Source organism: Pithys albifrons, chromosome 1, assembly GCF_047495875.1.
Source record: "Pithys albifrons albifrons isolate INPA30051 chromosome 1, PitAlb_v1, whole genome shotgun sequence".
NCBI lineage: Eukaryota > Metazoa > Chordata > Aves > Passeriformes > Thamnophilidae > Pithys > Pithys albifrons.
Window position 1 is genome coordinate 34035572 of NC_092458.1, and position 15523 is coordinate 34051094.

At 42.2% G+C, this 15523-nt stretch overlaps 1 protein-coding gene across 1 annotated transcript in view; it reads right to left on the bottom strand.

Annotated features, from left to right (window-relative positions):
• The window catches only part of IPO5 (importin 5), a 42265-nt gene extending 30334 nt beyond the window's left edge, over positions 1-11931 (bottom strand). The window contains exons 1-5 of the mRNA XM_071549241.1: positions 11774-11931; positions 6751-6831; positions 1365-1557; positions 747-849; positions 403-499 (exon numbers count right to left, since the gene is read on the bottom strand). Coding sequence (XP_071405342.1) covers positions 403-499; positions 747-849; positions 1365-1557; positions 6751-6831; positions 11774-11872 — 573 coding nt within the window. The 5' untranslated portion in view covers positions 11873-11931. The remainder of the gene's footprint in view (positions 1-402; positions 500-746; positions 850-1364; positions 1558-6750; positions 6832-11773) is intronic.
• Positions 11932-15523: the final 3592 nt, after the last annotated feature.

A 15523-nucleotide genomic window follows, 5' to 3' on the forward strand; every position in this document is an offset into this window, starting at 1 on the left:
ACACACCATGTACAGTTGCTACAGGCGGAGACACTGTGGACTTACACCATTCAAGGGCCAGAAAGAAAATTTAACAAGGAATTTCTGACCCCTCAATGTAGCTGGCTAAAACCCCAGCTCTGTTTTAGGCCATTACAACTAGGTTTCTCCAAGCACAACAGCTAAGGAAGAATCTGGGCCTAGGTAATGGAGATATGAGGCAGTCAGTCGGCTTTAGGACCAAGAAGAGGTTTGAGCCTTTTGTTTTCCAGGAGGCATAATCAAAACTCCGTATGTACATCAGTTTCAGGCAATGTAATCCTCTGGTTGAAATCCATGGTTTAACCTTTACGTTTGAGACCACTGTCCTGAGTTTCTACCCTCAGAACATATTAAAACCCCAAAAGAATAAAAAGGTCTTACTGATGGATGTTCTTGATCTTGCATACACTGAACCAGCATTCTCTTAATGACCTCCAAATAGTGTTGCTGTTGATTCCCAAAAATCCCAGGAAAATTCCTGAGGATAAGACAAGAACATTAATAAAAATTCACACAACTTTAACCTTAACTACTATTTTAAACTTATCCAAAGCTTATTCAAGCTACAGATTGTAACTGTACATGTCAGAGTTAAGTAAACCACAATATGACAGAATAAATAAAACGAATATGATTGCTTGTTAATTAAGTTGTGACAGGTTTTTTTACATTTTCAGACATGATTTGGCTAACCTGCAAAAATGTAGCAACATCTGAAAGCTTACCAGAAAATATGTAGAGCAGCCTCACGCAGTCCCACATTCTGAGAGCTCACAGAGTCAAATAAGAATTTCAGAACTTCTGGCCACTGGTTGTTTCCATCTTCATCTACATTAAACACAACAAAGTTTTACGATAAACAAAGTTAAGAGTGGTGAGATCACAACTGTGCAGGAAAACCAGCCATAGCTACTAAAATTCATTAAAAAACCCTGATGTGAAGTTGTGCCCAAGTCACAGCATGAAATACAGTTGAAAAGTTTAATCGAAAAGCACTCAAGAACAGATGATATCTATTTACTGTTGTACAATAGCCCATAAAAACTAGAAACTGGTGCACATGTTCAGCATAATATATATGACAATTTACACAAAATTGGATTTATAAACCTTAATACAATCTCACCTAAACTCAAGCAATTTAAAAAGCACGAAAGTTGAAGAATTGTATTTTTATCTGATTAAGGATATTGTGAACAAATACTAAGTTTTACTATAAACCATGAAATCAGTTAGCACATCGTGCAAATGCCTACATGAGACAAAGCAACAAGAGATACAAATACAACTACTATCAATACATAAACATTTTACCACAATATCAGCTTAAATAAATAAAGTACCTATTAAATTCCTGGCCAATTCAGCGACTATGTCACATATTTTTTTTCTCATAGTGGACTGCACTTCTAACTGGATAAAGAGCAGCAATTCACTTTTGACTGAAGTCTGATCCTCAGGTGACAGAGCTGGATAAACTTCTTCAAATGCAGATGACAACAAGCGGCGCAGAAGGACAGCTGCCATCTGCCGAGCCTATGGAATGAGAAGTGTGCATGTTAAAGTGTTTTGATATGATAATCATGCTCTTACAAGAAAGACGACTGACATGATGCTTCCAAATGATGTTTTCCCTGTGTAGATTTATTCGCTGAATGGAATACCTCTCAAGCAACAGATGACAAATATGATAGTAAGAAAAAACATAGTAAAGAAACACCAGCTTACAACAATGTTTCTGACAATTATAGCTCTTCAAAGAAATAATCACAGTACTGAGGTATTCAGCTTTTTCCTATAGCTGAACCTCAGACACATTTTGTGGCAAGTTAAGGACTTAGTTGTATTATTGAAAGATCTTTAAATCATGCACTCTTTCTACATTGAATGGTGTACTGAGATCATTATATTCCAGACAGGGGTTTTTTGGATTAACAAGTGACTTATTTGGACAACTTTATCATATAATTAACCTGTAAATTCTCCTTCAATTTCTCAGATAACTGAACATTTTTAAGTTTCTGGAATTCAAAAATGCTCAATGAGCAGCAGAAGTCAAATTTCCAGAAGATCTCTCAATTATATTGCTATAGTATAATCTATAGACGAGAAACACAAACCTCTGCAAAGTCTCAACTTCTAACATACTCTTGTAAAAATCAGGTATTGCCAGAACACCACCCAAGATACCACTCTTAGGATCTGCACTCTCCAGATTCACCCTATTTCCAATCTACCCGGCTCTCTTCTATGCAGCTGAAGAGCAGTGCACACACAATGACTGTAGAGCTAGCAGGAGGGAAGGACTAGAATTGAACCCAACTCGAAATCAATCCTTATCTCCTCCTTTACAGCTCAAGCATGGACTGAATCCACCACATGCATCAGACTAGATCTTCCCAGGAAGACCTAAGGAAGTCAGCAGGTGAGCAGAGCCACAGAGCCCACCTGTGCTGCAGCTCCCAGCATAAGCCAAGGCTTAAACAGCAATGGGCTGTCACATGGGGAACATAAGTCAGGAAGGAGGTTCTTTCCACACTGCCTCTGGGAATCTCACTAACAACATGTCAAAACACTTTAATGGTACCATAATATAATAGTATCTTTTCTTTTCCTATGCCTGGGAGCACCAATATTGGGAAAGATTAAATTTTTCCTCATTAGTATAGAAAAGACACAGGAAAAGCCTAGACTGGGGAGCAAGTTTCCTGGGACTAAACAAGGCACAAACTCTGGTGTAATGTCTTCCTTTACTCAAGGCATTGTGTTTCAGTGCATATTCTGTGACATCTGATAATGACTGAAATCACATTGTATTAATTTCTTTCCTGAAGTAATAATACATGGCCAGACAAGGAATAGAGCTTAAGACTACATGCTTTATGAAAACAAAGATAAGAATTTCCAGCTCTGAAGATATGAGAAGACTAATAAACACAGACTGATTGCAAAGTGAAAACACAAGTAACAAGGCATACAGAAAGACGCAAGATCAGCACAACATGAATTATCTCCTGGTTAAGTTACTAGCTTAGAAAAAAAATCCCCAAATCCCTAAAGCAAATTCAAATGTTTGAAGGAATGACAAATGAGCAATTGACTTAAAATATATATTTTCCCCAGCAGATATTCACTTATATATGAAAACTAACATTGTCAATTTAATTATGACAAAGATGGCTGGATTAATGGCAGCTCTGGGGCTCTTCCTTCTGCTTTAAGAATGCATTTTTCACACAGACCAAAAGTTCTTTTAGGTTTAAGTATTACAAGATATGTACCCAACAAGCATTTTAAAATCCTGCAATTTAGTAGTTACAGCTTTTAAAGAGAACAGGAACAATATAAAAGTGCACATCTCCAAAGAACTTATAGTTACCAATGATGCATAAAAATAGAAGATTTTTTCCTAGTATTAGATTCTTCTGCATGTCTAAATTACTGAATTGCTCACATACAAACAGAATGCCAAAATTATTAACATAAAAGGTAGTCATAATACTCAAACTTCAACATACCACTTCCTATTAGTAGAATTTACAAGGCTTTAAAAATGTTTTAGGATTTTATGAGTGATGAAAGAAAGGCACAGGCAGAAAACCACTTTGATGAACAGGGCAGCAGAAGAAATATCATCAGCAATTTGGGACACCAATAGTATTCAAAGTGTCCAGGTAATCTTACATATTTTTTAAGAAAAAGTCTGACCATCTTGAGTAGCACAGTCACAGTGATCTTTACTTCTGTTTTACTGCTCCTTTTAAGTCCTAAAGGAAGAAAACATTCATGGATGGAAGAAAACAATATTTAGGACACTGTCCAAAGATGGACTTGCAAAATCTCATTCAGGTATCTTGCCCCATGTGGAATTCAAAGTGCTGAGTGCCTCAGGTCCACAGACAATTCAAAGGCAGAACTGTGGTGCACCCCTGGACTGCCTTCTTCCCCCACAGATCCTGACCAGGAATCTGTCCGCAGCAGCAGTTTTCGGACTAAGAAATGCATCTCTTCATGTGACAATATTGAGAGGGGGAAGGGAGAGGTCAAAGCCCTCTAGGAGGGCTGTGAGTACAGCAGAAACAGTTTAACTGAGCACTTGTTCTTGTATTAGTCATCTGTCAATTAGAACACAATCAAAAGCTGCCAATCCAGACTTAACCAAGAAGAAAACAAATGCAGGAGAAAATGCAGAACCTCTGTCTGCTCCTCTCCAAGATTTATGTGGTAAATCAAAACTGCAAAGGAACAGCCTATAACACCTGAGACACATCCTAGAATAAAATGCATCAATAAACTGTGAATATATACTACCTTGCTGTTCAACCCTTTAAAATGAAGTTGCATAGGAAGAAGTAGAGTCCTAACTTCCTAACAGTGAGGCTTCATGTCCAGGAAGCTGGAGATCTGGGTTCAACCCCCTCCTCAGTCTCACGTGTACAAACATGCACATCACCTGGCACAGAAGTGTTCTAACCGCTAAGTCAGATGCTTCCCTCCACTTCTGTGAACAGCGTTTCTCTGCTATCAGGGAAGTATGAAATAAGAACAGAGGAAAAACATGTTTCCATAATTTATCCCCTGGTTAGGAGAAAACCTCTTATACAGTTAAAAGAGTTGCTGCTAATTTAGCTGAATGGGGTTTTCCACATCACATGCAAGTGGTCCTGGGAACACAATCTGCATCCCTGTTTCTCCATTTAAATGCCAAAGCTAAGAGCTTCCAGAGCCAGGACTCTCACAGCAAGATTCTCCAAATAGTCCTACAAGTTTTGTATTCTCTACAACACAACTGACCAACTCATGCAAACAGGATGGGGAATTTTCTTCAGCCTAGTTTTCCTGGGAGAAGGTTAAGCAATATAGAGGCTTCGAGATGAAGAGGGACCTGAACCCAGCTTTCATGTAGTCTTTTAAAGTTCTAAAGTTCCTTCCAGGCCCCTGTGTTCAGTGGTGTTGATACATTCAGTGTGCTCAGAGGACACATACCAGGCCCAAAGCTCTATCCACTGGTGCCATGCAATATTCTGCCCAATACTTAAAACATACAAAGAAACAAAATGTCTACCTGTTGATAGCAGTATCATACTAAAAATGCATAGAACGTTTTCTAGCATGTTTATATGCAGTGTTTACATCAAGCATACGGGATTACTTCACTTAGGCTCTAATTAGGCTACTAAGTACTTGGATTTATAGGGCAGAAAGGTTGTTTGTAGGTTTTATTAATCAGGATTTTTTGAGTTCAGCACCTAATGTTTACTTAAGAGGTAACATTTAAACCTTTCTTTGATTTATGTACTCACAAAGCTAAATGCCAAGTTATTTTACAATGCCAGCCTCTGATGTCTTTATTAAGGGTAACTTCTATAGGTGAGAGGTTTCCTTGCACTTTGTAAGCTGGAAGTCAAGTCATTGGGAACTTAACAAGTTTTACACTGGGCTATTTCTTTAGCTGATGTAAAGGGAATAAAATCAGCAAATACATGGAGCAAGTATTTATTTACACAAGTATGACTTTGTAGTAGGCTACTCAGACTTGTCTAATGTGTTCAAAAGAGCAGTATGTGCAATGCAGCTGTGACTTCTATGGCACAGCATTATCTGATTACTATACATAATATCACTCTGAGCAAAAAGGAGCAGCAGTTATCTTTTCCATGACAAATTTAAATCCAGGAGACACTGCCCTAGTTTTCTATCATACAAAACATCTCAGAGGGGCAGGAGGGAAAACTAGATACCTCTTATGCAACCTGTTTCTAGCATAATATTGAAGCATTCTGTCAGAAGAACACTATTTTGCAGCTAAACATCAGTTTGGGTAAACTGATACTTTCTTAGCATTAAAAAGCACAAAGGGCATTTACCTCTAAATTGAACACAATATACCAGAACACATCATTATCCATAAGGAAACACTACACTTATGCTCTTATCATATTGTTCAGAAATTCTACATGCTACATCCTTAAGATGTTCAGTGAAACTTTAGATCTGAAATCAAAAAAAGTAATGTTTTTACTTTGAAGTGGCTCTGAAATATGTATAGTAGTTCTTCACTCTGCATATCCAAGTGAATAACGGTTTTAACAGCCAGTACTTTAACTGATTGCTAAAGCTGAGAGCCTTTACAAAATTACAGAGTAAGTAAAAGGTACCTTTACTGTATACCCAAAGATAAAATTTATAAAGTGCTTAGACTGCTCTCCACTCATTCTGTAATACCACTAGATGACTTAATATTCTGCCCACACAGGACAAAATGCAAAAGCCATCCCAATAAAACCTGCAATACCTCTGTTACCTTATCTCCCCCCATTCCAATTTAAGAAGCATTAGAAGCTTCAGATGACACATCAGTTCAACACGTTTAGGCACAGGATCTCAAAACAGAAAGCATTTCTCAACTGTAACTTGAAGAAACATCACAGTAACAGTCACATTAGTTACACATTTTAAGGAAAGAACCCATTCATTAAGCAACAGACGCAACAGAAAATGATGGAGATCTAAGCAGTTGCTTATGAAAAACTATTTCTGTAACTAAATACCCTACATCAGAAAGTCTCAGCTACTGATAAGTGACTCCTCCACAAATGTGCAGTAAATTACCACGTTTCAGTTAATGCCAAAGTTGGTCATTTATCCCAAAATCACTGACATTGATTTCTTCCCCTCTTCTCCAAGTTCCTTTGAAAATCTGCAGAAATAAAGGTTACTGAGACATACCTCCTCAGGAGTAGCGGTGTTCCTGATTGCTTGCAGGAGGTAAGTGATCTTTGATGGGCCTGGAATATTCTCATAAGTCTCCTGCATAAAAAGAGATGCACCTTATTATAAACATTTACTGGAAACTATGTGTTAAGCATCAATATGAACTGACTTTGCTTTTAAAACAACATCAGTATTCATCCAATTCATAAAAAAATAACATAGCAAAAAAATTAAACCTATTAAAATAAAAATTTATGACTACTTTAAAACTATGAGTAAAATCTTAGTTACCTAGTAAGACCTGCCACATTGGAATGATCTACATATGCGTGACAGGCCACTTAGGCAGTTAGTTACAAAATACAACCAAAGCTGAACATAAACTCCTAGAAATACAACATGCACGGAACATATCCCACTGGGAGTCCGTCATAGCTTCTATCATATCAAAGAATTAAGAACTTTGGAAGCCTCAGACTGAGCTGAGACCAACAGGTTTATAACCACAGACAAATGTGTAGTCCAAAAATTTGTTCAGTTTTGGTTTTGAACCTTTTTACAGCTTTTACAATGTTATAGGGCAGCCACATGTCTCAACTACATATTTTGAATAAAACCTTTTTATCTTTAAACTTCTGCCTGAATTTCAGAGACTACTTAGTCTCCTCTCTAGGAAGATCCTCTTAACAAAATGGAAAGTTTAATGAGAAGGTCAGTTACATTGTCTTACATTCTTCTGCCATGCATTTCATTCACCCTGGCTTTTAAAATTAGATTGTTACTTAGAAGCTAGAGGGAAAACACAGCAAAAAACCTTTGCTATCCAAAACATGGTGTATGTGAGCCTTTTGAAACTCTAAATGCTTGTTTCTAATATACTAAACCTACAGGAGAATTACAAGCTGAATAGCAACCACTTATAACATTCAGAAATTGTTCTAGACTAAGTAACTCTAAGTTACGTTTTGTGGACACAATTTTCAAGACAAATTACTCAACCCTTTCCAAATACTCATTATCCCATCCTGAACTCAAGGAGCCTTGAGCTCAGGTTCGTTTCAATCTGTCTGCCTACTTCCCATTCCTGACACTACAGCAGCTCCTTCCAATACTCTGGTAAACTTACACACCTTCAGAGTATTTCTGCTGTTTTCAATAAAGTAGTTTCACTGTCACACAGGTAATACTAGACATCATCTTCCTCCTCTTTCTGTACCTGGTTCCTAGTTCACAGAGTCAATCCTCATTTCACATTCTCTCTAGTTCCCAATATATGCTCACAGTCAATGAGACTCTGGATCCCCAGTGAGTCCCTGCATTTAATCTAATCACATCATGGAGACTGAAAAAATTAAATGAGGTCTGGGGTCAGAATAGGAAGCCTTCTCAGGTTAACTACTTCCATGAATGTATGTATTCATATTGCACTACTGCCTACAAATATAAAAACTAATACAGAAACATGAAGGTTCTCTACATGCTCACCCAGCATGGACCTGAAGCTACACTTTCATAGACAGCTGAACCACTGTAAAAGCTGGATTCCCTCATGTCAGTTCTGATAATCATGAAATTCTATTTTGAGCTGCTTCTTTAAACTCACTAAAAGTGGCAGCAACCTATGCAGTGGTTCACTGGCATAACTCTGTCAATTCAGTAGACAGGATTCAGAGGATGCCAAAGCCAGAACCTTCCCCATGGACTCGTGGAAGATTTCTTTGCCGGTTCTATCTACTAGCCCTGCCTACAGCCTGTGTACCTGGATCCTGCTACGTCTTCACAGTATTCTTCTAGTTCACAATTAGTTCCCCAGCTACCTTATAAAGAGGTAAAATTTTCTCACACAGCAAGACCAACTTTCAGAACACATGCAAGCATCTGTTATCTCCACTCAGCACTCACATTCCCTCCAGTCTGAGAAATACACTTTAAGAATGAGCAGAAAATCACCAAAACAAAGTAAACAGAAGTTTCTCTATCAGAAGACAGACACACAAATAAGAGAAAGATGGGCTTTTATAGTCAACAGACAACATTACAGGACAGATGGTAGAAGGAACAATCCTGGTTTCAGTAAACTAGTCAAATTATGGAGCATGCTAGCACATAAACAGAATCACGAATTATTTGGGTTGGAAGGGACCTTAAGGATCATCTAGTTCCAACTTCCCTGCCACAGGCCGGGCCACCTTTCACTAGACCAGGTTGTTCCAAACACCATTCAGCCTGGCCTTGAACACTTCCAAGGATGAGGCATGTACAGCTTCTCTGGGCAACCTGTTCCAGTGTCTCACCACTCTCACTAATCTAAACATGTCCTCTTTCAATTTGAAGTCATTACCCCTTGTTCTACCACCCTATGTCCTAGTAAAAAGTTTCTCTCCAGCCCCCCTGCAGACCCCCTTTACATTCTAGGAGGTGCTACAAGGTCTCCCCAGAGCCTTCTCTTCTCCAGCTGAACAACCCCAACTTGCTCAGCCTGACTTGACAGGAGAGGTGCTCCAGCCCTCTGGTCATCTTCATGGCCCTCCTCTGCACTCACTCCAACAGCTCCTTGTCCTTCATATGTTGGTGGTCTCAGAGCTGGACACAGTACTCCAGTGGGGTCTCACAAGAACAGACTTCAGGGGGAGAATCATCCAGATCCATAAATTAAGTTTGGAGTGATCAGACTTTTCTCCCCATCCTTCTCTTTTTACAGCTTTTACTAAAATCCCAGAGAGGGTATGACTACATCTCCATCAAGGCAAGTCTTCAACAGAACACCCCTCATCCTCATTTCAATGACCAGACCTATTAGAAATAACCCGAGTCTCTCTTCTTCTGTCCTCTATTCCTCATTCTCACTGGTTTTCATTGGACACAAATGAAAAGCTGCTATTCAGTTTAGCTGAAGTCATCTGAATCCCTTAATTACTCAATATTGCCTTCCTACAGTAACTACACTTTAAAAAACTGATTGGACTATGCTTAAAATCAAATATGAGTATTGCATGATTCTAGGAAGCAGATATTTTAAAGGCTACACAATACTTTTATCCAAAGAAATCTTGAAGGAACAAACAGATTAACTTAAAGTCCGTCTAGCTACACTGTAGAGAGACAGATTTGTGTTTCTAGGTAAAAGTTCATTAACCCACCAGGAAGACTGGGAGGGTTCTTCACAGCCATGCATGGTGCAAGAATAAGAGACAACTGGCATAAATTGCAAAAACGTTCAGATTTCTCTGTTCTAATGAGGACAGTCGAGCAGGGTGGGCAGCTCAAAGAGCTTGTGCAGTCTTCATTCTCAGGGCTTTTCAAGAGGCAGCGGGATAAAGCCCTGCGTGACCTCGTCTGACCTGATGGCTGACACTGCTTTGAGCAGGAGATTCCACTCGACCCCCCGAGGACCCTTTCACTCTCAATGATCCTAAACCATAGAAATACTTGCAACACACCTTGGAAATATGCACAAACCAATACCAGGTTCAGTGCAGTTAAATAAGCAAAAAGTTATACTACTTGCTTGTATTTGTAAAGGAAACTGGCAGACCTGAAAAGCTTGGTTATCTATCATGCCAATTAAGGTTTCTTACTCTGATTGACCATAGTGCATATGTATGTACAAAGATTAAAAAGAACTCCAACTCACTTCCAAGCAAATTTCTGACAAAGTATGCCAGTTGTAAGACTCAAAGTTTTCGAGTTCTTTTCCAACAATGTTTTAAATCACAGGCATGACAACACAGTTGCCCAATAAATTTGCTTTGTTGTAATTCCAATAAAGTTTAAAAGTTGTTAAAAATATTCTTATGTTACATGTAAGCAGTTGAGAAGAGAATATAATTCAGCTCGCAGGGAATGACTTACACTGCAGCTCTTATGTTCAGGAATGTGGGAATAGTTCTTGCTGCTTCTCTAGAAAGTGTTTGTGGTAATCAATACTGAACTTGGCTAGCTTTCTAAAAACGTATGCCTTCCTTCCTTCTTATTCTCGATTTATATGAGAGGAATTTTCACTGCAGCATCAGGAATAATGCTTTTTATTCTTCCCCAAACAATGTGCTGAACTCTGCTGACCGCTGGAGTGATGAGAGCGATAAAAGACCCGATGCAGCCATGCAGCGAGTATTCATGCTAAACCTAGACACTAGTATTTAATTCAACGGCAGAGATTCCCCACCAGGCTTGACAATGGAGCCTTAAGCACGACTGAGAGAGAAAGAATTAACGTGGCTTAGCCGGCACAAAGAATTTCAGCTGAAACAACACGTCTGAAAACTTTTTGCTGATAACAAGAGAAACTCAGCATATTGAACACGCTTCTTTTCGGTGAAATACTTCTTAGCTGACGAAACACTTGAATACGCACAGGGCCGTTCCGAAAAGTTAAAAAACCCAACTACTGTGCGGCCACAGCGGAGCACCTCGGCTGCGCTCCTGCCGGGGAGGCACGGACCCCTGCGAGGGGCGCCTCGGCAGCGCACACGGCAGGGTCTTCCCCCACGCCAAGGCAGCCGCTCTGGCCTCCTTTGGGAAATCCACCCCCCGCTCCCGAGTCACCGAGGGCCGGCCTCCACAACCCGCCGTCACCGGCCTGTGGCCACCCCCGCTGCGCGGCGGGGCCGGGGCCGCGCTCCGTCACGCCGGGCGGCTCGGGCGGAGCCACCCATGGGCACTGGGGACAAGCAGCCCCCGCGGGGGTTCCCACACGGGCCCCGGGGCGGGGCGGACTCAAGGCGGGCGAGGGGCGAGAGCGGTGCCAGCCGCGCCGGGGCGGCCCAGGGGGGTAACAGGACCCCTCGCGCCCTCACGGGGCCAAGGGCCGGCGCGGCCCCCCGCGCCCAACGGGCAGAATCGCCGTCACCGCCCGGCCCCGCCGCCCCGGATAGCGAAAGGCCCGGCGCGGCCCGGCAGCAGCTGGTGCCGCTGCTCACACGTGGGGCTCGGCCGGCCCCGCCGCCTCCCTGCCCCCTTCACTCCCTCCCTCCCTCCGGCGAGGCCCGGCGTCCCTGACAGGCCGGCTCGGCGGCCACGGGCGCGGCGGCCCCGTTACCTCGGCCTGCTTGCGGACCGCATTGTCTGGGCTGAGCAGGTTGCCGAGGAGGGCGTAGAACTGCTCCTGCTCTGCCACGGCCACCGCCACCGCCGCCATTGCTGCAAGAGGGAAGGAGAGGGAGCGAGGGCGGGAGGAAGGGGGAGCACCGGCCGTGCCGCCGGCAGGGGGACAAGGGGCGGGGTCGCAACGCCAGCCGCGCTCCCATTGGCTACGGCGCACGGGGCCTCGCCCCCGATTGGCCCTGCCTCCCCCTGACGCGAGGCGGCGAGGGGCGCGGCGGGTAGCGAGGGGCGGTGGCTCAACCGCCCTCAGCGGGAGGTTGTCTGCTCGCGGCTCATTGGTGCGCCGCCGCGCCGGGGGCGGGAGGCAGAGGCGGGAGAGCGCTCTGATTGGTGGGACGCTCCAGCAGGCTCGGCGGGATTGGCCGGAGCCACGGTCGGGCGGTGCGGGGAGGGAGGGGTCGTGCCGGGACGCGGAGCCGGGGCAGGGCGGAGGGAAGGGGAGGGGAGCGGAGGGAAAGCGCGGGAGATTGCCAGGCGGAACCTCCCGCCGCTCGGGGACGTGGTGGTGCCGTCCCGCCCCGCAGAATCACAGTCACTGAACGGATCAGGCTGGAAAGCACCTCAGTGAGTCATCCGGTCCAAGCTCCCTGCTCAAGCAGGCTCATCTCAGAGCACGTGGCACTGGGTTGCGTCCAGACAGTTCTTGAATATCTCCTGTGAGGGAGACTCCAGAACCTCTCTGGTCAATCTGTTCCAGTGCTCGGTTGCTCTCACATTAAAGACATTCTTCCTCATTTCGGGTGGAATTTCCTGTGCATCACTTTCTGCCCGTTGCCTCTTGTCCTACCTACATGAACAGCCTGGCTCCATCCTCTTGGCACCCTCCATTTGGATACTTATTGGTAAGATCCCTGCCCAGTCATCTCGAGACTGAATAGGACCCGCTCCCAGCTTTTCCTCGTAAGAGAGATGCTCCGATCCCTTAATCATCTTTGTTGCCCTTTGCTGGACCTGCTCCAGGTGTTCCATATCCTCCAGCCCAGAGCTGGACACAGCACTCCAGATGTAGCCTCAATAGGTCTGAGTAGAGGGGCAGGCTCACCTCCCTTAACCTCCTGGCAGTGATCTTCCTAAGGCACCTCAGGATACCATTGGCCTTCTTGGTCACAAGGGCACATTGCTGGCTTATGGACAGCTTGTTGTCCGCCAGGGCCCCCAGGTTGTTCACAGTGCTGCTTTCCAGCAGTTCAGCACCCAGCCAGGTGCATGGGGGTATTCTACCCCAGGTGCAGGACCCTGCATTTCTCCTTGAATTTCAGAAGATTCTTCTCTGTCCATCTATCCAACCCAAGAAGTTCCTATTTGATTAGATGAAATTTAATTAGTACTCCCTGTGATTACAGGGGCTATCACAGGTTCATAACATGTGTGGTGAGGGGCTTTGGGCATTGCCCCACTTGTAAGTGGAGGACTCTGTCTCAGGGTGCACCAGGGAGATAAGAAAGAAAGAAAGAAAGAAAGAAAGAAAGAAAGAAAGAAAGAAAGAAAGAAAGAAAGAAAGAAAGAAAGAAAGAAAGAAAGAAAGAAAGAAAGAAAGAAAGAAAGAAAGAAAGAAAGAAAGAAAGAAAGAAAGAAAGAAAGAAAGAAAGAAAGAAAGAAAGAAAGAAAGAAAGAAAGAAAGAAAGAAAGAAAGAAAGAAAGAAAGAAAGAAAGAAAGAAAGAAAGAAAGAAAGAAAGAAAGAAAGAAAGAAAGAAAAGGAAAGAAAGAAAAGAAAAGATCATCTTGAATCAAGAAAGAATTGCAGGCAGGGCTAGAGTCATTTTAAGCTGAGTGAAAGCTCAAAAGGGCAATAAGTGAAGATGAAATATAAAAGCAAGCAGGCTTTCTAGTGTGAAGTGCACTGCTGTAAATGTCCTCAGAACTCAGCTGTGTGGATTAGGTGATTACAGCTTGTCACAGGTTCTGGAGGGCCTTTGGGATGTCATCTTGAAATAGGCATGATTTTCCTGCCTTTTTATCATCTGGGGTTTGTATGAGCTTTAGTAATATTGCTGTCTGATTTCCATGCATAATAAATAAATAAATGTATTTGCTTTTATCTTAACTTGTCCTAGAGGTGATTTCACCATAAATCTGTAGTAGGATTGTTAGCTAAAGAATACAATGTCTAATTGGGGTTGGGGAGAGAATGTAAACCTGAGGACATGGAAAATTGTTTTCTTGCTTGTTCTGGTTTTTGCATCTGTAGAAAAATATGGGAAATGGGTTGCTGTGTAAAAACTGTCTAGTTGTCTTTGAGAAACGGGTAGGCATATAAAATTGGTAATTTGCCTAAGACCTGAAAAATAGTTACCAGATCACCTTGAAAATACCAGTGGTGAAAGTCAGATCCAGTTAGAGCTCTGTTGGAAGGGGAAGGCAGGAGCAATCTGATGCAATTCATTAGGGTAAGCCAAGCAAGAGTGTCTCTCTAAATGTGTGCATATGTGTGTTTCCATTACTGTGTTGTAAGGATCAGTAAACTTAGTAGTATAATGCTCTAGGAATAAATTTTAATACATTTCACCTTGGTATTCAAAGCACAGAAGGCAGCATATGTACTGGGTTGAGAAGAACCTGCTGGTAAACTCAGCAGATCAATGCTGTTCCACTTCAAATCCTGACAGTCTGGTGAAAGCACAATAAAAATTTCACTTAGGTAAAAAGTAGTTCAGATACTGGAAAAAGTCCCAAGTGATTAAAGTTATCAGTAATGCAATGTGATCAGAGAGTCTGCCACATCAGGTGTTCATTCTCACTCAGTGTGAAACTGAAGTGTGGGAAGCAGCCAGAAACTATGCTGAAGAAGCAAGTAACAGCAGCAAAGATGGTTTGAACAAGCACTTGAGGAGAGCTCAAATAGACAGAGCCATAAAACATCCAGCAGCAACACTGGTGTTGCTGGATATTGCCTGATTGCTGCAGTCTGGTTAAAAAAAAAAAAGAAGAAAGGACAAGGTATTAAAAATGTCCCACAAATTTTGATACAAAGGAAGATGTTCATTAAATAGCAGAATTCAGAAAGACTACCTTACCCTCTTCTAAACAGTTTAGACCCAAGAAATGTGTTGAATTGTAGTTTATCCAAAGAAATTTTATTGATGATTTAAAACTTGGGCGGACTGTGAAATCAAAAATTTAAGTCTTTGAAAAGCAGAAGTTTTATTGAAGTATCTATTAAATTTCACAACTCTGCAAACAAATGGATTATAAAGAAAGGGAGAGCTGGAAAACTATTTTGTTCTACCTGAGGAATGCTACTTACTAAACATAGTAACAGGCCAACTGTGTCCAGAGTTCTTAAGATGTCAGCTCTGCCATATGGGGAGATCTACAATAAGGTTCAAGTGCCCACTGATGGTCCATGTGGATTCCATATATTCTACATATCACAAAATATGCAATCATAATAGCCTGAGAGGCCATAGAAGAGTTAAAAATGCATGAAGGCAGATTTCCAGCAAAAGACAACAGAAAGGAAGTTGATGTCAGAGGGAAGCTATGTTCTAGCGGGGCTATAAGAAGCTATCTTGGCAGAACAAGCTATCTGCAAAGAGGACTCAGTATCTGAGAATTGTTCTAACCAAAATGTGGGCTGAGGGAAAGAATTACAGTCCTGTTGGTAATGAGCATCAGTAGTGGACTACAATTTTCACAAATCCTTCATTCATCTGTTCCTTATACACAGAGCTCAGAAAAGCCGTA